The 23,666-nt window shown below is 40.1% G+C and overlaps 4 protein-coding genes across 7 annotated transcripts; 3 read left to right on the top strand and 1 right to left on the bottom strand.

The window, feature by feature from the left end:
- Positions 1-2,063: 2,063 nt before the first annotated feature.
- Positions 2,064-4,515, top strand: txndc9 (thioredoxin domain containing 9; the record flags this gene model as incomplete). The annotated part of the gene is made up of 4 exons (XM_084083844.1): positions 2,064-2,228; positions 2,838-2,956; positions 3,240-3,494; positions 3,776-4,515. The coding sequence occupies 4 exons, from the start codon at positions 2,064-2,066 to the stop codon at positions 3,894-3,896; spliced, it is 660 nt and encodes a 219-aa protein (XP_083939970.1). The 3' UTR covers positions 3,897-4,515.
- A 53-nt stretch (positions 4,516-4,568) lies between these two features.
- mrpl30 (mitochondrial ribosomal protein L30) lies at positions 4,569-6,907 on the bottom strand. Of its 2 annotated transcripts, XM_084083707.1 has the most exons (6): positions 6,872-6,907; positions 6,624-6,715; positions 6,277-6,351; positions 5,643-5,789; positions 5,223-5,296; positions 4,569-4,975 (listed from the first exon to the last, which is right to left on the bottom strand). In XM_084083707.1, the coding sequence occupies exons 2-6, from the start codon at positions 6,672-6,674 to the stop codon at positions 4,843-4,845; spliced, it is 480 nt and encodes a 159-aa protein (XP_083939833.1). In that variant the 5' UTR covers positions 6,675-6,715; positions 6,872-6,907; the 3' UTR covers positions 4,569-4,842. The 2 variants fall into 2 exon arrangements, with proteins under 2 accessions (XP_083939833.1, XP_083939832.1); XM_084083706.1 differs by lacking the exon at positions 6,872-6,907 and having other exon boundaries at positions 6,624-6,865.
- A 498-nt stretch (positions 6,908-7,405) lies between these two features.
- Positions 7,406-12,692, top strand: mitd1 (MIT, microtubule interacting and transport, domain containing 1). 3 transcript variants are annotated; one of them, XM_084084747.1, is made up of 7 exons: positions 7,406-7,691; positions 8,630-8,728; positions 8,859-8,995; positions 10,783-10,869; positions 11,035-11,150; positions 11,639-11,699; positions 11,798-12,692. In XM_084084747.1, exons 1-7 carry the CDS (start codon positions 7,547-7,549, stop codon positions 11,891-11,893), a joined length of 741 nt encoding a protein of 246 aa, XP_083940873.1. In that variant the 5' UTR covers positions 7,406-7,546; the 3' UTR covers positions 11,894-12,692. The 3 variants fall into 3 exon arrangements, with proteins under 3 accessions (XP_083940873.1, XP_083940872.1, XP_083940871.1); XM_084084746.1 differs by having other exon boundaries at positions 8,627-8,728; positions 11,038-11,150; positions 11,798-12,691; XM_084084745.1 differs by having other exon boundaries at positions 8,627-8,728; positions 11,798-12,691.
- Positions 12,693-16,782: 4,090 nt separating this feature from the next.
- cracdla (cracd like a) lies at positions 16,783-22,037 on the top strand. Its single transcript, XM_084084451.1, has 9 exons — positions 16,783-16,838; positions 17,156-17,300; positions 17,590-17,725; positions 17,811-17,972; positions 18,697-18,954; positions 19,059-20,247; positions 20,703-21,370; positions 21,477-21,576; positions 21,682-22,037. Exons 1-9 carry the CDS (start codon positions 16,790-16,792, stop codon positions 21,882-21,884), a joined length of 2,910 nt encoding a protein of 969 aa, XP_083940577.1. The 5' UTR covers positions 16,783-16,789; the 3' UTR covers positions 21,885-22,037.
- The last annotated feature ends 1,629 nt before the right edge of the window (positions 22,038-23,666 follow it).

The raw sequence follows: 23,666 nt of genomic DNA, 5'->3' as shown, positions 1-23,666 counted from the left end.
AAAGCGGCACTTTTTGCCACTTTTCTGACCTCTGACCTCACTGGACGGCCCGCCACTTTTTTTTTGAGCCCCGCCTGGCTTAGCGGAGAGTGTGGTATTGTAGAGGAGGTCTCCCTGAACGCGTGCGTATGTCCAAAGTGTTGCCTCGCGGAGCCGTCTCCTGTCCAGTGTCCAATTTGTATAGGCTATGCATTCCTTTGAACAGCATTTATCCATTTATATAAATTATTAATGTTTTAAATCCCTTTTTGTTACACAGAAACATAATATGTGTTGTATAGAAACATAATATGTCGTTTAAATGCTTAATGTATAGTTTTAATGTGCAAATTAACCGTTTTTCAATGGCTCCTTTTTGCTCTAGAGGGTACTCTTATTCTGAAGAGATCGTCCACCGGAAGTCTTATTGTTGCCACCTTATCGTTGCTGACGGAACACAGCTTAAATTCAAAGTAGATTCAAACGTGTTCCTGTGGGCTGCTTCTTTTGGTCTTGTTTTCATAGACCTGGTTGCTTATTTCTCTCGCAAATGTGGCAACACTAGTCCTCGTCCCACCCTTTGCTACGCAGACCAGACCATTGTGTTGTCTGTTGTTGGTGAGCATCTCTAAGCTAATAGGGGAATTTATAAATGACGGCCGAGTTCTTCATGTGTCATTATTTGTCGCTACATACATCATTGCCTATGTAATTTGCTCTTTTTTTGCGTAGATTGACTTCGTTTTTTTGACAATCATAACTGGCTAGGGCCGCTAGGCTAATGCTAGCGAGCATTACCTAGGCTTGCTAGTCAGTTTGTACTGAGGGTAACCTGGTATTCACATTATTGCCGGTACACATCATTGGAAGTTTTTGTCAAATAGCGTTCATTAGTTGTTTTTAAAACAAAACAAAATAGACAATAGAATAGCCTATTTTCAAAATATACAATAGACGAGTAATAATAAGTAACACCAGTGTTTGCGTTACCATGGGTTCGTCTGTTACTGTAAGCAACTGTGTCTTTAGCCACTACGGAACCTCTCCCTCCGCTGTACGCTGTATAGCTCCGAGATGAGGTCCCTCGTTAGTTACTGCCGTCTGTTTTCGAAATGGTCGCACGTCTTCCACTTTACATGTTTCTTACCCCTTTCTGCACATCGTATCCAAAAAGTAACGCATTTCCGCCACTCTCTCAGATGTTTTAAGTTTTAACGCGCCATAAAAGCTATCCAACGGGTTGAAGAAAGTATTTAATTTGCCTCGGTTTTCATCCAGTTCCATAATATTTTGCATTAGAAGATGCAATTCAACATTTGACCAGTAGGGTAACCAGTAATGTTATCTCTACGGGCGCAACTCTTGCGCAATGTCTTAAAAACCATGTAACCGGATGAAAACCGAGGCAAATTAAATACTTTCTTCAACCCGTTGGATAGCTTTTATGGCGCGTTAAAACTTAAAACATCTGAGAGAGTGGCGGAAATGCTTTACTTTTTGGATACGATATGCAGAAAGGGGTAAGAAACATGTAAAGTGGAAGACGTGCGACCATTTCGAAAACAGACGGCAGTAACTAACGAGGAACCTCATCTCGGAGCTATACAGCGGAGGGAGAGGTTCCGTCGGAGCTACTGTGTCTTGTGTAGTAGCTCATTAGGATGGAGAGATGTTAAAATGTGTGTAGTTTTCACGCTAAATCGACAATAAAAAATGTAGCACCATTCTGAACCATGCTTTCCTCTTGAATGTCAGGTGCGTTTTGATTGATTGATGTACTTTATTTAGTAAGACATGAGAACATCAGTACATGGAAGTACAAATTCACAATACAAGGTCTACTAAACTGGAAGACTCATTAAGCACTGAGCTTGTTTAAGATGAGATCCCCATGCACACAAATCATGATGACATATAAGAGACAGACAGCTATACACACTACTATACAGAATGTCATACAATCAGTTTACAGGTTACTGGTATGAAGAGTGAAAAAAAAAGATGAAATGGCTCAAATTCTACCCTCTTTGTCCACCCAGGTTAAGAGACCGATCGTGATTGAAGGATTCCGAGAGGTTCTAATCATGGAAAGTCAGATCCTAGCCAAGGTGTTGGAGCAGTCTGCAAAGTTGGTAGAGGAGCAGGTGGATGCTCAGCTGAGAGAACTGGAACAATTGGATGATGAGGAATTGGAAAGGCTGAAGGAAAGGCGGCTGGATGCTCTCAAGAAAGCCCAGAAACAGAAACAGGTATCTGAAAGGGCTTACTTATCCATATTCACAATGGTACAAAGTAACACTTTCAGTTCTTTCAATAGTTCAAAAAGTATCTGCACAGTGCACACCTGTTGTTTTTTTTTCTTCCGATGTGCAGCAGAGACAAACATTATATATATGTATACATTATATTACAAAACTTTACTTTAATCATGATGTTTTGATCCTTTCGAACAAAACTGTTCCAATGGGAAATGCTTCAGAGACTGTGTGCATTCCTGGCCACTCTGTTCACTTGTGTGCAAGACTCTAAATGTCTTGTATGCATTGTCCAAAGCGTTATGACCTTCGAGTGTAATTGTCCACTGTGAGGTGTTTTATTGTAGTACCTGATTCATGCAGATTTTTGGCAGTTGCATACTGTTTTTAGACAGTCTAATCTTATGTCTGATTGATATGCGGCTGCTGGCTTGTTCACGCTGTTTCAACAATTACATGGGTGCGCTCCAGGTATGCATTTCATGGGGCTAGAGTTACTCATCATGTCCCATAAAATGCAGTTTTGTCACCAAAAGTGTCCACATTCTGAACAAGAAGACACACTTATTTTACATTACTCATCAGTTTCTTTTTATGTTCAAGGAATATCTGTCTAAAGGCCATGGAGAGTACAGAGAAATCCCTAGCGAGAAAGACTTTTTCGGGGAGGCCAAGGAAAGTAAGAATATGGTCTGTCATTTCTACAGAGACTCCACCTTCAGGTAAGCATCTGGCAAGCATGTTCCTTTTTCTTTCTATTAACAATGTCATAGAGCTCTGGTTCTAGGACCAGGGTGTTTAAATGCTGTTTATAATGAGCAAGTTAACATCAATGAACCAGCGTTTTATCACCACCACGCAGTGCTGTATTTTTACATTGGTTATGATACTCAGTCACATAGGTTTATGCTGCAATAAAAAATAAGAAATTCCATAAAAGAAATGTGGTGAATCGTTTGTTTTTGCAACTGCATTGTCATCCTGTCATTGCACCCATTCCTGCAGATGTAAAATTATTGACAAACACTTGGCTATCCTGGCAAAGAAGCATGTTGAGACCAAATTCATCAAGCTGAATGTGGAGAAAGCCCCCTTCCTTTCAGAGAGGCTGCGGATCAAGGTCATTCCTACCCTGGCCCTACTGATCGATGGTAAAACCAAGGACTATGTTGTTGGATTTTCTGACCTGGGAAATACAGATGAGTTTTCCACAGAGATGTTGGAATGGAGACTTGGATGTGCAGATGTAATTAACTACAGGTAAACATGTATTTTGAACTTTAAAGCATCCTAATTCAATTAACACCTGCAATTAACGTGTCCAGAGAGTGATTGGATTTTAATCAGACTGAGCAAAATTGCATAATGTAGTTGTAAATTCATGAAAGACACATTGAATATCCTTCATATAAGCAACCTTGTGAAAATATGCACATGTACTTTATGTTTGGGTACTAAAACACGTTGATTGCAGATATACAGTCATGGAAATTCTGTGCTACATTAATTCATCTAAATCATGGCATTTCTTTCCTCCCCAGTGGAAGCCGAATGGAGCCTCCGTCGCAGACAAAGAAGCCAGGCTCGAAGTTCACAAAGGTGGAGAAGAAGACAATCCGAGGGAGAGGTCGTGAATCAGATTCTGGTTCTGAAGATGACTAGAAAGCACTGCCAATCTCACACAACGTTTTGGAGACAGGCCCTCACTAGTTTTCAGCCCTTCACTTTCTACTTGTATGAATCAGTACCTCAATTATCAGTCTTCCATGGTTCCAATTAAATAACATTTTTTTTGTATTTGTTTTAATTTAAGCATATCATTGTCCAGCCCTGCATTGTGAATTTTGCAGTGCAGTGTAATTCAGGACAAGTAATCTGAAAGTAAACGTGGCTTCTTATGTCTGATATTAATCAAACTGACTTGTTTTTAGAACTGTATTACAGCCTTAATTATGGAAAAAATCCCAACATCTTGCAGTTATTGTGGTCAAGTTACTGTACCACGGTAATACCTAATTTATGCTCTGTTGTATGATGGCATCTGACCGAAAACAGTATCTATAAGCTCATTGTGATCTTATATATCGGCTATTCTGTCTGCAACACTGTCGTCAGGCTTCAGAGGACCCAACACCCCATCCACTAGTAATTTAAAAAAAAGTATCAGTTCAAGTTCAAACATCCATTGAACACGTTAGTTTTTATACTTTTCTGATGTATTTTTTTGGCTTGGGATGTGTGTGCATACTACACTTAATAAAGTAAGTAACTTAATATTTTCTTTTGCAGTTTTCAGTGCACTTTTGTTAACAGATGCAGCCAAGATTAAAAAGATGGTATTCAAATACATTTATTAATTCAGATACAAAGGAGGGTGCATTTAAAATACTGAATTACTTGTTAACCAACTGGTTTCTAAATTTCCATTGAAGTCAAGTGATGCCTGATTTATCTCAAGGCCCATTGCAATGTCCAACAAAATCTGTCCACAAAGTATAGCTATGGCGAACTTTTATTGTATCTGAAGGTACAAACAGAAACTAAAGCCTGATTTGTACTTTGTTGTGCAACAGTGTTGCTCACCAGAGTATAAATCAAGCATATGGGGCTATGACTCGATCGCCTTGGCTTCAATAGGTTTCAGGAGCCGTCGCACGATCAGTTCTCCATTGCTGTTGATGTATGTTTCAGCCATGTCCTCTTCAGCAGGGAGGCCATAGGGAGTCTTGAGTGGCTGGATGCTGTGTGAAATCAGAAAGAAATGTAGACGGGACAGGAAAATAAGCAGGATTAGTGCCACTAATTAATTTGAAAAATTAAGAATGCTACTGACACCATTTCAATTAATTCAAATTAATGTTTAGCAATATACCTTTCATCTAGGTTAAGAAATATTTGCTTTCCATGTAGGCTACTTTGAATGAGTTACAGGAACATTTGGTACCATCCGTAAAGCTAGCTGTAATTTAGCTTTTAGTGAAATCTTACCTTACTAGATGTTTGACGAATTTCAATTGACTGTTGACTGCAGGTGTGTTTTTGTGAATTACAGGCGTATGTGCCTAAACAAGAAAGCAAAAATGTAGTTAGTTCAAAAGAGACCATGATTGTAAGTCCAACACAATTGGAAAGCAGAACACAAGTTAAGCTCACTCTAATGAACAAATATGGTACCTCTCATGAGTGCTACATTTCCTGGTTTTGGTCATCTACAGACTACCATTAATGCTAGTCACAATTAACACAGGATCACATATGCCTATGTGATACATTTTTAAGGTAGCACCCACTGTCCCTAGCCCTCCATACTTCTGGCATGATTTAAAAGGCATGGTAATCATGGTATAATAAAACACTGACAATTACACTACTGTACAGTCGTAGTTGTGCCATTAGATTAAAGTATACCTTTTCAAGGCGAAGGTCCTTAATCAGCTGCTTCTCCCAGTATGGCCTAGTTTTGACACTTCTGACCCGTGTCACTATGTGGAGTTTATGAGGTTGGTTTGGGTCACCGCCATACATCTCATGATCTTTAGACCTCTCTGCAAAATACTGTAAAGAACAGTAGAGCCCCATTGAACAACACTGCAAGCATAATTAAAACTAAGAAATACAGTTACTGTAATAATATTTTTGTTAAAACAAAGATGTTCCATTTGTTCAACAAAACATTTATTGTTAAAAAAGTTAAAGCTCTATTTCGATAGCAATCATTGATAGAGTTGGTAACGGGTCTATTGTCTCTCCTACATTTTCTGTTCATTATAAAAGCTGGAGAGACGGGGAGATATTGAGAACAAAGCAATGATTGCTATGGTATGGGAATAAAGGTATTAACACCCATTTAAACAAACGAAAAAACACCTTTAATTAGATTTCAGTACTGTTATAACAAGATTATTTCTAATAGACGTGAAGCTTTAATACACTATGCTACTCAATTCAATTCAAAGGAGCTTTTGGCATGAGAAACATACGTTTACATTACCAAAGCAAGTGTATTAAAAACATGGGGAAAGTATATACAGTAGCTACTCACCTCTGGTCGGACCTTTACTTTGGTAAATTTGCATCGGAATGACACTAACCAAGGACATGTAGCCTCCGTCAACATCTGCAAGTATCCACACACAACAATTTGATTGATTGATGTACGTTATTTAGTAAGACATGAGAACATCAGTACATGGAAGTACAAATTCACAATACAAGGTCTACTAAACTGGAAGACTCATTAAGCACTGAGCATGTTTAAGATGAGATCCTCAGATCCCCATGCACACAAATCAGTTATGACGCATAAAATTCATTATAGCACATATATGCTCAGTTTTTGACTGAAATACGGCCAAGTGAGCACATAAAATACCAATTCATGCAACATACCGTAATTGATCCAGGGGAGGCCCAACGTAAACCTCGACAGAAGATTGCCATAGTGTCTTTGTAGGGCCAAGGTTACACAGCCTGCACAGCTCCTGCAACATGCACAGAATAATGAATCAAATGTAATTGTAAAGTATCCAATTCAAAACGAAATACGTTTACATCATCATACTCGTCAGTTGTACAACTACATAAAGAAGATCGTTACATTAACAACTGACAACAAACACGTAACAACAACTACACACGTTTCTGTTTATGTCTCTGGAAGTGGGAGGTGGTTACATTGAAATGATTCCCTTCTTTATAATCCTATTCTACTTAACGTTAATAAAGTAATGGGTTTTTACTAATGGAGACGGTATGAAAAAAACACTCAAAGCCGTTAAATTAAGTGTGATTTGTTTGTATATTTTTCAAAGCATTGTTTAGTCTGAGAGATGAGAGCGTAGACATGTTTTATTTCATGTTTCTTCGGGAGCCGATTTTAAGGCGCACTGACCGAACAGCGTTGCCATGTCTGCTTATTACAAGCGACTTTGGGCTTACTTTTCTCGATTTGCGTCGTTAAAATATTCCAATTTTTTCACATTCGTTCCAGGTTTCTTTTGAAAATAGCAAATCTACAAGCTCACACGGCTATTTTCAAATAGCCAATGTTTTGACTTCGAAGTGCTCATGTGGCCCAGTAGTTGCTTCTTTTAGGCTTGTTTTCCTAGACCTGGTTGCTTATTTCTCTCATAAGATATGGCAACACTGCCATCCAGGAAGTACAAGTCAAAAAGTCACAGCAACAACAGTACAGATTTGTTAGCTTCCATTGGATAGACTTGTTTTTTATTTTTCGGGTTCCTACGTGGCATCATTTCAACATGAACATTCCCGTTTGACAGCCATCGAACAGAACAGGCTGGTTTTGAGTCATGGCCGAGAACCATGTGTCAGGGATGGAGGCATCTGCTGTGTCTGTGCTCAAACGAGCAGTGGAGCTGGACCAGAGCTCTCGCTTCCAAGAGTCCCTGGTCTGTTATCAGGAAGGGATCCAGTTGCTTATGGATGTGTTGAAAGGTGTCCAACACACACGCACACGCACGCACGCACACACACACACACACACACACACACACACACACACACACACACACACACACACACACACACACAGACACAGACACACACACACACAGTGGTGGAAGAAGTACTCAGATATTTTACTTAAGTAAAAGTACCAATACCACAATATAAAAATACTCTGTTGCAAGTAAAACTAAAAGGCCTTTTTTCAAAATGTTACTTGAGTAAAAGTACAAAAGTATTGGTATCAAAATGTACTTAAAGTACCAAAAGTAAAAGTATTAAATGTTTGAAAATAGCCGATCTACAAGCTCGTTGTGAGCTTGTAGATATGCTATTTTCAAATTACCTCAAAATTGTTCTTAAGTACAGTACTTGAGTAAATGTACTTAGTTACTTTACACCTCTGCATACACATACTGTACACATACACATACACATATACACACACACACAGAGGATAGGTGGGTACTAGGGACATCTGGGCACCTTGATGTAAAATTGTCTATTTTGTCCAAAATGTAAAGTATACATGATGTGAACATGCACGGTAGGCCTACATCATTATCAGACTTAATTTCATCCATTACTTCATTCATTCAACTTGTTGTTTATGCCCCAAAATGACTCCATATACAGGTTCTATAGAAATTTGTAGCAATTGTAGAAATATTAGACCATAATTGTCGATTGTTCTAATCATGTATACTTTGCTTTAAAACATTTTCCAAATATTACATTTTTTAAAAACATTTTGGAAAGAATAGCGAATTTAACACCGAGCTGCCCACTCTTCCTTGGTGCCCATCTATCCTGTCTCTCACACACACACACACACACACACACACACACACAGGTTGTTGTTGTATGAAGATGAACATATTGTATGAAGAGATGAACTCACGTTTCATCTGCTACTGTCTACACAGCAGTGAAAGATGACACAAAGAAGGTGCACTACAGACAGAGGATAAAAAGCTACATGGATAGAGCAGAGCAGATCAAAGTTCACGTCAACCAGCTCAAAGAAGGTATTTTTTGAATACTATTGAAGGATGGGATTTGGGGGTCAGATGTGAAGTGATGCACCCTCTATGTTTGTTTCACTCTTTATGTTCTCAGTATTTAACTGCGCTCATTGTGTATTCCCTGTTTTATCAGATGGGAAATACCATGAGCAGATCAGAATTGCAGAGGATGCTACAGGTCACAGTTATGAAGCTCTGTTCAAACCATATATCAGCAGTACTCTAAAAGAAGTCTGGGTGGAAGACCCATACATACGACACATCCACCAGGTAATGCCTAATCTGTTCACTTATCATTTTGTGTTGAGAAGTTATGACACTGATAATATTTATTTTCTTTTTTTCTTGCATACATTAAATTAAATATAGTAATTGGTATATTTGATGGCGTGGTATGTGAATCAAGGATTAAGGTTCAAGGTTTTTACGGCATGGCACTTTAGACCAGACCAGATCAGAATGTTTGAATATTTGTAAATGTAAAATACTACAAAGTAAGAAGGACAGTTGTCCACAGATTAGGACCCTCCGAAGTGGTGTCCGATAATAACTTAATGAGATTATCTAACCCAAAGCCAAAGGAGTATAAGTCTGGATCCTGAGTAGTGTCAAGGTAGAGCTGTCAGAATCTCGATGATAGAAGTCTTGCAGATCGTCCTCTGATGAAAATGTGTCCTGAAAGTTGAGGGTCTAGAAGACAGTTTTGAAGGTCTGCAAAGAGTCTATCCCTAACGTTTTTTTTCTGAGACTGTGGTTCCTTTTATGCTGCTTCTGCTAGAATGCTGTGTCATCCTGGTGATGTCAATGATGAGTCCGCTGTATATCCATAATGGATTTCCAAGGTTAGCCATGCCCAAATATGGAATTCAGTCATTGTCAGACTTCGATGTGTCAGTCAGATCGACAAATCTGTCGGCTCCATATAGGGCACAAAAGGGTGCATGCCCATATATGGGCATATACTGATGACATCAGGGATCTCCATATATACACAATTAGGCATACAAGGGACAAGGACTGACAGATACAGAGATCTCCATATATGGGCATATCAGTCGGATCGGCGGTGCGACGAAGGTGTGAGGGCTGAACCTCTAGTACTGTATATATTCAGTAATAATAATAACTAGAAAAAGTGCTCCTCGGAGCACAAGTCTCCGCCAGCAGACTTGTGTTGTGTCCTATCCGTCTGTATAAGTGTCCTATCCGTCCTGTCTATGTAAGTGTCCTATCCGTCCTGTCTGTGTAAGTGTCCTATCTGTCCTGCCTGTGTAAGTGTCCTATCCAATTGTTACAGTATCCGCCATTTCTCAGCCATTTCGTGATTATTCCTGTCTTACCTCACTTTGAAAGAGGCTAAGACTCTTTCAAAGTGACACATGTATTTATAGGCCGCTATACGTCACTAGCCAATCAGATCACACTATTTCACCGTATTGTCACGTGTCACGTGAGGCTTGACCAATGTTAGCTTGACATGTGGAAAGTGAAAACAATGTCTCCTGGCGGAGACAATGATAAACGTTATTTGTATAGCACCTTTCATGACATGAAATGCAGCTCAAAGTGCTTTACAGAGCAAGAATACAATTACAGAAAAAGTACAACTAATTTAACAATAAAGCAAAAAAAGAAGAAAAAGCATAAAACAACAAAATAATAGGAAAAGGTAGTAAATCCGGCAAAACAGCGAGGACATGAATAACAACACAGAGATTTAAAAATCAGCTAAAAGCGAGAGTGAAGAAATAGGTCTTGAGCTGTGCTTTAAAGCTATCCACAGAGGCTGCCTGTATTAGGGTAATGTTTATTCCACGCCGTCGGCCCGTAGACCTCTTACTTCATAAATGTATATTTTTCTTTCAAGACCGCAAGTCCAGTCTTAGCGCTCCACGCTCGAACGTAAGAGCACTAAGGCTTCACTCTATCTTTTCCTATGAACCCAGTAGGCTAAATGGCACAGGCACATTTGTCTGTACCATAAAATCCATCAGACTGATCCAGCTATAATTGCGTTGAGGAGATTCTGACATACCTGCAACCCTCTCCTCTCACAGTTATACAACTTCTTGCGGTTCTGTGAGATGCTGCTAAAAGCGCCTTGTAAAGTGAAAAGGATCCACCTCCTCACCTCTCAGGATGAAGTAGGCTGTTTTATTTATATCAATCATCAACTTTGTAGTATGTTCTTAAGTCATATAGATAAAGACAGCGGCAAAAGCCTAATTTATCATTTGTCATATGATAAGGTTATGTGTTTGCAAATTGTGTCATACATTTTCTAGTACTGACATTTTATTACTTGTCAGCAGGTGGATAGTACACAACAGACCAGTGCTCTGGAAGATATTAAACAGTCTCTCCAGACCCAGGGAGTGTCTCTGGACCTGCAGTACTCGTCCACCATCCATGACAGGGAGATCAGGTATGGCTCCCTGCTGCTACTCGGCAGCATTCAAACCAAGATCACTGACATAGTGGTTTCATTTTTAAATTCTGTTCGTCCATTTTGGGGGATATAAATCCGTCGGTATTTGAAACCCATTAAACTGTATGATTTAGTAAGTAGGTGTTTTAAGAGCAACCTTAATTATCATCCATACTGTGTCTTATTATATTCATGACAAGTTCTTATAGTCAGCAGCTGTTTTAAGTATTCATTGTAAATTATAATACACATGATTATAAGGTTGAACTTGTCTTGAACTTATAGTCCCCCACAAGTTCAAGTCGCTTAAGGATAAAAATGCATTCCAGATCCAGACTACTATGCAGCCACAACACATTGGAATGCCCTGAAAGGTTTAACTTCCCCATTAAGGTTTAAGGCTGACCTAAAAAGTATTTAATTGTAGGTTGGTTGTTCCTGCAAGCTGTATGGATTAGTAACCTGATCCTTTTAACATCCCATAGGTTTGACAATGGCTGGATCATCAAAATAGGAAGAGGACTTGATTACTTCAAGAGACCTAAAGTAAGCCATCACATTTAAAACAATGCTAAAATTAAAATGAATGGCAACTTTCGACTTTGTACTGGCTGCAACCGTTTTCGTTCTGCTCCCCCATACAGGGTCGTTTCTCCATTGGATATTGTGACTACGACCTGAGGCAGTGCCAGGAGACCACTGTAGACATTTTTCACACTAAACATACAAAGACACTATGAGATGTAGGAATCTAGAATGTCTTATCTCTGTCTTAATTGGGATGTACCACAGCAACCCCCAGCTGTCAATTTTTTATTCTATGTGCCTTAAATTAATAGCTTTGACTTTCTGATAACTGCTTGGGTGATAAATGTTGGGAACATAACATGCATTTGATATATTTGTGTATAAATCTTTTTGTGAACTGTATGAGAAATGATTAACTGCTACTTGCATTTTTTACTTCAGTTTAATGTTTAGCTCATGTTGGATCAATATGGTCCTTTTATTATGAACTTATTTTTTTCCAATTGTCATTTGTATTTAAAATCCTGTATTTTCCACATACAGTAAATCAAATTCTCGTCTCAAAGATGATCTGTTAATGCATGGGGTGCAGCTGTATGGATTAGCACTGGCCTTCTGTCCAAAGCAGTGGAATGGACAATTCACCACCTGGTGGAAATGTGCTCGCTCGTTTGTCAACATCTATTACTGTAAACTATTTTGAACAACTGTACAAAAATAAACAAACCAAAAAAAGGTACAGTAAAGTGGTAGCATTTTATAATAACTATACACCATTAAGTATTAATTAAGCATTAGTAAATACTTAATTCATCATGAATGTATCATTTGTAAAGCATTATTCATACATTACTAAGCATTAGTAAACACAGTTTACATAAACGTTTCAACTATACACTATTAAGCAGTTAAGTATTTCTATATCACTGCTTATTTGCTTTATAAGGCACTAACCATGTCTAAATCTGTTAATACACGTTTTATAAACACTTATTCATACTGAAACAAGTGATTTATGTGTAAGTATTTTGTGTGAGCCCATCTAAAGTCAGGACTATCTATGCCTTTATAAAGCATTTATTTATAAATTAGATAGAAGCAGTGATATACAGTAAAACATGCTTAACTAATCCTAAATAGTGTATTGTTGAAATGTTTATAGAGCGTTTACTAATACTTAGTAATGTATGAATAATGCTTTACAAATTATAGTAATGTATGAATAATGCTTTACAAATAATGACTTCATGATGAATTAAGTATTTACTAATGCTTAATAGTGTATAGGTATTATAAAGTGCTACCAAACATGGGTTACGCCGTGGCTCTGCAAGTAGCTAGCCATCTATGACGAGGTCTGTGTTTGGGCGCCTGCCTCTCTGTCCAGAGCTAATCTTGCAAACCGATTGCCGTCAAATTGTCTATGCACGCTGCTAGTAGGCCACTAATTATTTTTCACATAATTATACTTTTTGTAAATATTTAACTTTCATTTTATAATGGAAGTCAATGGGGCTATTATCGCGCTGAAACCTGAATGTGGAGTTATACATCTATAGATTCGTCATAATACTTTTGCCTTTTTATGAATAAAACATCCCTATATTTGCCCTAATTTATAATATGATGTAATATATTTAACATATTTGCTTGCATGTGCTCAGTCAGACAGGGTAGTGATCAGATTATCTATCTAGTATTCGCCCTTAATCTCGATATGCACTGTCCTCATCTGGGATCAGAATCGGAAGAGATTCTAATCCAACAGAAACAGCATACACTGAACTATTCTGATCATACATCTCCATTACTACCCTTATACGAAAGGTGCTGCGGACCTATACATTAGGCACAATTATTGCATGATAGCCCATAAATACACACAGACAGGTTTAGTGCACAGTAGCATCATAAGATATGGTATCAGTTAAAATCACATTAAGGCAAAAATTCTCCTTAAATCCCCATACCCTACCTGTGCTGTAGTTTACTTCATATTCAATAGCTAACACCAAGGCCATGTGACATTTAACTGATAGGGCATTCAAATTTAGCCTACTAGAGTTGAGACTGCAGAAATGGTGATCTATTTTGTGACGGATGTGTGATGTTGGGATCAGTCCAGATGTCAAAGATGAGTTTTTATAATATATTGATGCAATAACTCTTGACAGCATGGTACAACGCCCCTGTGATATAATTACAATATACCATGACTGTCGTGAGTTATTGCTTAATTATAACATTTAAAAAAACAAGCTCTCTGCGGAAGTAGCCTAATGAAAATATCAGATCCACAAGCTCACAACTGCGACGCGCTGTGAGCTTGTAGATCTGCTATTTTCACTAGTTTGGGTCACAGAGAGACATCAAATTTCTCTTTTGGGTCTTGAGTTAAAAAGTTAGGGAAGCACTAGTCTCACGTAGCCAGACAACTATTCCACATCTCCGAATGCTATATAGTCTGGAACTACAACTATTTTAAAATATCTTTATATTTGATTTTTTAATTTTAATTTTTGCTAAGCAGCAAGCTAAATATACTTAGATGATTTTGATTTATATTAGGATAAATTTGCGCAACTGTAAAGACAAAACGGAAGTGGGGAGGAGGAAACCTGCCTACTGATGATGTCACTGGTAGGTGGGTTTCTGAACTGTCAACAGCCCTCCTCTGAGACACAGAGTAGACAAAAATGGTGCCATATTATAATGAGACCAATTATATGAAGTTAGGTTGAAAATGTCTGAAGTCGTCCTTTAAACTACCTCTTGTTAAATCTAATACTCAGAGTACCGTCATGACTGCATATGGTTGAATAAGATGAATAATGACGATATAGGTCATACGTCACACCCTTCTTTTTACCATCTCATTGTACCTCCCCATTTTCCTCATGAAATCATTCCATTCTGATGAAGTCGATATGTACACAGAATTAAATAATGATATGTTAATTTGAAGTCTAATGCTGCCTGCATGTCCGTGTTCATTTAAATATGTTAAGTTATGTTTGCTTTGCAAATCAGGAGGCAGATGTCTGCTGGGACACTGATCATGATTTCTATTTTTATCTCTTACTTCCTTTTTTTGTTTTGTTTCTCACAGTCTTGCAGCTTTTCAACCCTAGTCTAGTCTGGTTGTGTCTCAGCAGTAATGCCTGTCCTCTTTACAACTGGAGCTTTATTTTTTCCCTCTACTCTCATTTCTGGGCCTAAAATCAGGTTAGCGTTTCATAAGGAGCTTAGCGCAATGGGCCACAGTGTACCACTAATGTAATGGACTCTCTCTCTCTCTCTCTCTCTCTCTCTCTCTCTCTCTCTCTCTCTCTCTCTCTCTCTCTCTCTCTCTCTCTCCTCCTCTCTTCTCTTCTCTCTCCCTCTCCCTCCCTCTCTCTCACGAGTCTCATACTGTCCTCTATTTGTGCATTTGTTCAACCTGCCATGGAGTGACCTTCTCCCTGTCAGATTTTTCACTCTCCTTCTACCTTCCTTGGCCCCCTACAGTGCCTCTCTGTCTCCGCTTCCATCTGCAGATGTTGACAACAGACGCACCAAGGTTTAAAGATAGTCCTCTCCTCTGGACAAGAGAACTCCTCGGTTTTGACGAAGAGAGAGGACGGCAGTGAGACTCTGATATACATTTGGTAAGTACAACAAAGAACCTATTTTCCATAATGTACTTGTGTGTCAATATTTGCATATAACACAGCAAATGTTCAGTATATCCCGATAGACTGAATAATACATACTATCTAGTTCACATTGTTCTGCTCCAATATCAGCAGATTTCTGTGTTGCAGTGGCACTGGAAGTTGATTAAGATTATGTTGTGGATTATAGAGCTGTGAAATCTTACAAGGATCTCTCTGCAATGTTAATAATCCAGGAGATTATCTCCTGTTTTAGTCGGTGGTGCTATACTTTTTAGTTATTACAGGGTGAAGCCCCAACTCTGCAAAGCAGGCTGTCTTTTGGGGCCATGATTGTGGGTGGTAGTTCCATTGCTCAAATGTATACCTGCAACACAAGACAGTTAAAAAAAAAGAAGTAATATTTTATTGTCACTGAGTTACAGTATTTATACAGTATGTTTTTTTTAATAGTAATAGCAGGCTAGATGAGAGCAGAGGTGTGCATTGGACTTTGCATGTTTCTTCATAGCCTCACATACTGTATCTTGTATTATCAGCAGCCGATCCATGCCAAACAGTATCGAGTTCTGTTGACAGCACAGAGAATGTGCTGCTCAGGGCTGCTGACATGGCACTGACCCTAGGAGATAGATGAAACTATACCTTCTATCAGGGGACTATATTATATTTATGTCACAGATAGACTTAAGCGTATGCTGGAAAACAATGAATGAAAGTACATTTATACAGAAAATTATGTTTGCATATTCCATGCAGAACCTCATCTCAGGGTGTTGTAAAAAGTGAGTTAAGTACCAAATACACTGCTCTGCATCTTGCTCCCAATAAGCTTTACTTGTGCAGTGTTTCAACCCAGTTCTGGTGTTTGTCAGGTGAGCATTGCATAAGTAACACTTACTGCCAGCATGATTCTTACTTTGTACAAAACTCAATGATACATCAGGAAAGCTAGACGGCTCAGTGATCTTGTAACTATTTAGGTATTGTACATACATGTTAAACTGAAACGTAATATAAATTGTGAAAACGTTTTCTTTAACTGATTTGACTTGTTTCTCACACCGTATGGCTTTTACTGTCTTAATATCAACCTGTTGTAAGCACCTCCATGTGCTGAGAAGAGTGTCCTCGCCACACCTTCCTAGTTAAGGCTAAGCTTTGTCACATTGCTGATAATGGCAATAAACCTTTGAGCTCAGGTGGAGACAAGTGTTAGCAGGTAATGCAATGAAACAGGTGCATGAAGTGGAAATGCATGTGCCCCAATGGCCAGAGAATACGTCACAGGACATTCATGCGATGTAGATAAGATGATTGCACGTGACAACAGCATCTACAAAACTCTATGTACTTTGGGGGTAATACTGTGACTGTTGAGCCTCATTTTCATTGGGTCTGTCTGACTTCCCTGTCTGCCCTCCTGTCTTTGCTTCAGTTCAGTTGATCAGAGTTATGGAGTCTTTCTCAAAAGAGACAGAGGAATACACTGAAGACATTCCAGGTGAGATTCTCTGCAATTTACTTAGAACAATAAAGTATACATTGATGTATAGGCAAGGCAAGTTTAGTTGTATAGAGCAAGAGAAGTTAAACACCTATATCTCCTTAATAGGAAACCCCTATTCAGGACACAGAGAAAGAAAACACAATATAGTAGGACATTTGAATACAAAATATGCAGAACATAGTTATCACACCCAGAGTTCAGTGTTAAATTACGCAAGGTGACAAAACATACCTCAGATATGTGACATTTAGGATACAATAGAGTATATCAATTAGTTGTGTATACAGTATGTGTGATTTTTGGGCTGTCAGGGAAGAAGAAGTCCAAGCTGAAGACTCTGAAAACACGCCTCTTTGGGAAAACAAAGAAAGTAGATGGAGGGAGAAGCACCAAGCTCAGCCAGTCAGCCAGCGACATCACACCAGAAGAGGGACTCGGCTCAGAGGAAGATCTAGCGTGAGTGTGTGCGGTAGTGCACATATGAGTTAATTATGTTGCACAGTGTTTCTTTTAATCAGAATATTTATTATATAATATTATATATAATTATATTATTATTTGCACATACAAGGAATTTGAGTTGGTATTGGTGAGGGCATTGCCCAGCAGACAAGTAGCAACAGGCAACAAAGTTATTGCTCACTTGATCCTTGTGTTTCAACTGAATTCATATCCCTGTACCGCTGTGCTGGTTTTTCCTCTCCTCCGATGGTTTCCTATCCGCCCCTTTGTCATTCTCCCTCAGGTGTTCCCAGGGCATGCTGGGATCCCGAGCCCTGTCACATGATAGCATCTTCATGGCTGATGATGTCTTGCCAGGTCCTCAACTGGCAAACGCCCAGTCCCAAGAGAACGTTCACAGCAATATCAAAGCCCTGCAGGTAGCTCTTGGTTCTACAGGATGTTGTTTGGCAACAGAGACTTTTATCTACGTAATAATACGACACCTTGCTCTGCTTTCCGTAGATGAAGCTTCAGCAGCAGAAACTGCATTTGGGCCCACCCCCTGCAATTGTGCCAATCAAACATCCACAGGACTTGGGTAGCCGTTCGGAGGATGGCGGTCTTCCTCACAGCCCTTCCAAGATGTCAGTGGGTGACATCACTACCACAGGGACCTCCAGCAAGGTGATTTATCAACGTCTATACTTAATAAACTGTATCGCTCTTTTTTCCCTCTACATCAAATCCCTTTGCTGGAAATACATGCTACATGCTCAAAATGCGTAGCAAAACAACGCATTGTGAGCTTGTACATCTGTTATTTTCGGCATGTTCCCCCCAGAACTTGATTCTTGATTCTTGAATAGGGATGTAGGGGTCAAGTGGTCAACAGATAGGCACTTTCTTATCACTATTAGAGGATTAGAGGTCAGGTTTATCTAATGTTGGGTTGGTGGGTCATTATTTTTCATGGTGGGTCATTGTTTTTCTGGATTCATTTAAATTCATGGATTCATTGGATTCATTCATGCTGCAGTTTCATAAGGTTAGTGTAAGGGTTAATCCATTAAGACCTGAAGCCGATTCTACAAATGCCTTCTAAATCACTGTTCTAAATCCTAAGAGTTTTCTGAAAAACGTATGTTGCTATATATAGCTAAAATCTAAAATGACACAGATTCTTCCCTGGTTTTAATGGGTTAAGGGAGGCATCTATTATTTTAGGGCTAGGGTAAGCAATAGGGTTAGATTTTAAAATCTATATATAAACATGTCCTTTCTGCTAAGCAACAAGTTAGATAGGCTGTGACTGATTTGGTTTCCAGTAGGATTGTTTTATGTGACAGCAAATGTGCGTGCGTGCGTGCGTGCGTGCGTGATTCATTTTTATTTTTCGTTTTCTTCTCAGGTTACATCCCAGACTACCTCTTGCCTGCTCTCACCCATCCCTAAAGCCACATTGATTAAATCTGTGCCCGTCACTACATCTCACTCCATGCCTCTCTCTGCCATCCCCACTGCCACAACTATCAGAGCTGCCCCTTCAATGGACTTCAGTAGTCCAGCTCAGTTCACCCCTTGCCTGGATACCTCTGCAGCACGTCATCGTATGTCTGTCAAACCCAGACACCAGAGGGCCAGTGCAAAAGGGAAGAGGCTTACAGCAGTGAGTGAATTGTTCTCTTTTACACACAAACGTACACATGCGAGGAAGGACATGCAAACACACCTCACCCATTTTCTTTCCTCTGTGTATCTGTTTTTGATCAGACTGACTCCAGACCTCTGAACAACGCTCATCATCATTCGGTGTCTGAGAAGGAGGAACAACAACAATTGACTGCTCACGATGAGATAACACAGTCGCACTCTGACCCTATAACGCAGTTGCACTCTGACCCTGCCCAGATGCCTGGGACAGAGAAAGAGCCAATTAACATCAGTACTTCATCTCAATGTCCACCTTTAAAATCCATAGAGCCTTTGTCCCTCACACCCAGGCCCGCTGACACACAAGCAGCCCCGAAATCCCTGCCCCATCGGCTGACCCAACAGGACCATACTGTGCCTGGGGGAGCTGTCACTGCCAGAGTGACCACCCAGTTACTTGGAGCCAAACCCCACAGACCTGCTGATGCACTAGCCAGCCAACAGTCACGGTCATCATCTGTTCATCCAGACAAGCAAGAGCAAAGTGTGGTCCCTGGAGATTTTGAGACACAGGCCCCTTCTAATGGCCCTGTCTCATGCCCTACCGATCAACTCTCCACTGGCTTGGCCTCCATGGGGGCTTCCAGGTCTTCCTCTGCTCGGCAGCAGGTTCAAAGTCAGAGAGAGGCGCTATCCACCGCGGGAGTGCAGCGGCCAGTCCCAGGCTCTGGGTCGTTTCGCTTCTCTGGCATTGCTGCCAAAGGCCAAGACGGAGAGAGACCCAGATCAGGAAGTTTCTTGGGGGTGGTGGAACAGAAACGAGGGTCCACTGCTGTGGGAACACCTTGGCAAGGGGAAGCTCTGTGCAAAGGGCCAATTTTGCAGGACAGAAAAGACAACTTAAAGAAAGGTGAACCAGTCATGCCGTCGAAGCAGACAGCCGCTGTAGAGAAAGAGGAGGTCAAGGCCAGAGAGGAGGCTGTAGAAAATGCACTGGAAACAAAAGAGGACCCAGAGGGTGAAGGAAAGACAGCATTTGGTGTTAAGCTCCGCTCCACCTCTCTGTCTTTGAAATTTCGGTCAGATGTGGCCTCAACGCCTTCTGACTCCAGAGTTAAACGTTTTAGTGCAGAGATGGGCTCACTAGCCCCCACAAACATGCCATACAACCGTCCCACAAAGTCGGTGTTGTCTGAGCAGCATTATGGCAACAGCAAAGCAAGAGAGAACTTAGGAGATAATGATAGCCCTGCATCTGCAAAGCTGTCCACAAATAACCCTTGTGCCCCTGGGTCCCTTAGACAAACAGGTGAGTCTGAACACAGCAGTAAACCTACAGTATATTGCTCTTATACTTTGCATGAAATTTGCCTGAATTTCTGTCTTATCTAACCGCCCATGCCCCCCCCCCCCCCCCCCCCCCCCCACACACACACACACACACACACACACACACACACACACACACACACACACACACACACACACACACACACACACACACATCTTTCATTCTACCATGTGCTATAGCTTTAGAACAGAATTATAACAACAAAGGTTTCAGTTACTGCAGAATTGAACTTTGATCAAGTAGTTATCAGATAGCAATACAGTGTCTGTGAGGAGATAACCTTCACACGAAGTAGAATAATCGCTCTAGAGTGATAAAGTTTACCAATCCCAGGGGACCTTTGTGCTCATTAAAACACCACCCAGAATGGCTATTGCACTGCATGTGTCTAACTCACTCGTTTTATTCTTTAGATGGAATACAGACCCAGTCTAGTTTCTCAACCCTTCCAGTAAAATGTATCCAAACCCCTACTGCTGACCCTCACATGACTCCTGCTGTAACTTCAGAAGCTCAGACTATCTTCTCAAAGCCCAAGGAGGCAGAAAAGGTCCTTCTGGCTCATCAGGATCCCGAGACTGCTCCTCAGGTATCATGGATGAGCATGGCCATGGAAAAGACCAGGAGCTTTCAGCAGCTCTTGACAAGCAGACTGCCCAGAGATTTCACAAGCATGCAGGACACATCGCGACCACAAACACAAGCGCAGCCAACAAGTCAAGCTCAGACTGTGATTCAGTCACAGGCACCAAACATCACACAAGTACAGACAACAACTGTAAAAGAACATAGTTCACCACAACTACAGGCAGGCCTTGCACAATCTGCCCTCTCCTCAAGCCAACCTGCCACCCAGCCGAGATCTTCAACATCAGCTCAGGCCTTGGTTTCTAGCTATACCCCTTCAACAACACCAGCTCCAATTCCAGCTTCAGGAAGAGGAGAAAGAACCACTGTATTTCAGGGAAAAGGAGAAGGATCTTCCCTATCAGAGAGGCGGCCAGATTGGGCAGTGTCCGTGGGTGAACGGGCAGCCTTCCTCCAGAAACAGACAGAGTTGACTACTCCATTTGGAAACAAGGTACTTCGCCACGATGTTAAATGCTATTTAGCAAAATAGTAAATATGTGTGATTCCTGCTACATAATAAAATAGCGTCACTTCAGATTATCTTCTTACCTGTACAGGTGGAACTGAGGAAAACCCAGACAGAAGTATCTCTTCCCATACCTATAACCACAACTTCAAATAAAGATCCAGAGGGAAAGCCAGGAGTGAGACTTCAAGGTGCGTAGATATGGACAGCTTAAGATGCTTGTAAAGGGAAATGGTAGAAATTGGTGTTCAGAGTGCTCAGGTGATGAAACATAACAAAGAGAGGGTTTCTTTCAGAGTCAAGCCCTGCCAAAGTTCCAAGGAGGCGGGCTGATCACGAGGACAAATGGCTGGGAAAACATATCCCATCGTCTTCATCGCCATCATCGTCACCTACTCTGTCATCTCCCCTGCAGTCCTTGTCAAACAGCGGACAGCCTTCCTGGATGGATCTTGCTAAGAGAAAGTCAATGGCTTGGAGTGATAAGTCCATGGACTAACAATAAATATAAGGGTTCCAGATGTTTTGTGCTTGTGCTTCTAAGGGTCTATACAGTATGTATATATTTTTTTGAAAAAGCCTTTCTTTATTTTAAACAGAGACCACCCAAAATTAACTACATAAAGTATTATACAATGAATATTTATGTTTTGGTAGGTGATTCAACATCTGAGTGCTGTTTTAGGTAATTGTTGAACAATAAAATTCCTAATATTATATCTTGTATCTTGTATCAGTGCTTCAAAATCCCTATCCCATTGATGGCCATCAACCACTAGGCTGATGGCCTAGTGCTTAAGTCGCAGGTTCGATTTCCGAGCCCGATTATATTTGCTGCGTGTCACTCCCCGTCTCTCGCTCCCTGTTTCCTGTCATTCTCAACTGTACTATCAAATAAAGGCAGAAAAGCCCAACACATATCTGGGGAAAAAAAGAAAAAAGAAACGTGGAAATGACTAAGATGCTAAAAATACAGTTCAATCTCCAAACTAGATCAAAGAATGTCTGTGAAGGATATTTATTCTGGCTAAGAATATACTGGTTAAATTACATGGTCTGTGTTCTGATGAATTTGCTTTAGTGGCAAGTAATACTTGTAACGCTGATTTAAACAACTGTAACTTATGGTGATGTAATGAAAGAGCATTCAGCTTGCCTTGCTGTGAGAACGGGTGGAAAAAACTATGAGAGGAAACTATACTGTAGATTGTACTGTAGACTGTGAGTGAAACATTATTTTAACCCAAGTTAAACACCTTTAGAATTTATCTTTTGACTATACTATATACCAGGGGTTAGCAAGTACGTTTGGCCTTGGGTCAAGTCATTAGATGATGGGCCAGAACACAATCAAAGGCTAATTTAAGATCTGGGACATACCGTCTTATACAATAATCAATATATGAATTGCTACTTATTGCTATATGTTACTAGAATAAGATTTGTGTGTTTTAACTGCATACTGATAGAACTGGGTGTGTAATCAAACGCCACAGGTGCAGATAGGAATACTTGGAGTAATGTCCTTGAATGAGGACGTTTAGTAGATTAAAAAAAGAAGGGAAAAAAACCTGGAGATACAGAATGAATGAAGATGAACAAGCTATTTCATTGAATAGGAGCTCAAGGTCTGTTCTTAGATATGGAGAAAAACTTTATTCAACACATGCCTCTGTGAAGCACTCCCAACATGGACAAATATTCTTAAGGTGGGGGTAGATTCTCTATTTAATAGAGTGCTTCTCAAACTTTTTAATTAAAAGGATCTCCAATTTGGTTTGCAAATGTAGGTCACAGACCCCCATAACTGAGAGTGTACAAATGGAAACAAGTGCTCATTTGGTTCCATTTATACACTTTCTGAGTTACAGACCTTTTAAGGGTCCATTTAGATCCAAACTACAATTTTGTGTCAATCGTGGGGTGCAGGACACGGATAAGCTGGGGGGTTGAAGTATACTTTTCACATTTGTGGCAGAAGTGAAAGTGATAATATTTTTTATAAAGATTACAATTGAGACAAGCAACAGCATGTGGTCTGTGCACAGATGGCTGAACCACCACAGGCACCCTCATTTCAACTCTTTTGTCCGTTAAAGATGATCAACAAGGCAGTGAGAAAAATTACTTTGCCATGTGTTATGCAACAAAACTCAAGATAAATGTGTGTGGCAAAGTAAGCTGATCCCTTACACCTTCATCCTATCAAATTAATTTGAAGCAGGTGCACTAAACAGATACAAATGTAAAATTAGCAGACACTCTTATCCAGAGCGATTTA

This window comes from Gymnoscopelus microlampas (assembly GCF_963454915.1).
Source record: "Gymnoscopelus microlampas genome assembly, chromosome: 17".
In the NCBI taxonomy this organism is placed as follows: Eukaryota; Metazoa; Chordata; class Actinopteri; order Myctophiformes; family Myctophidae; genus Gymnoscopelus; species Gymnoscopelus microlampas.
This window is presented reverse-complemented; position numbering and strand designations above follow the sequence as displayed.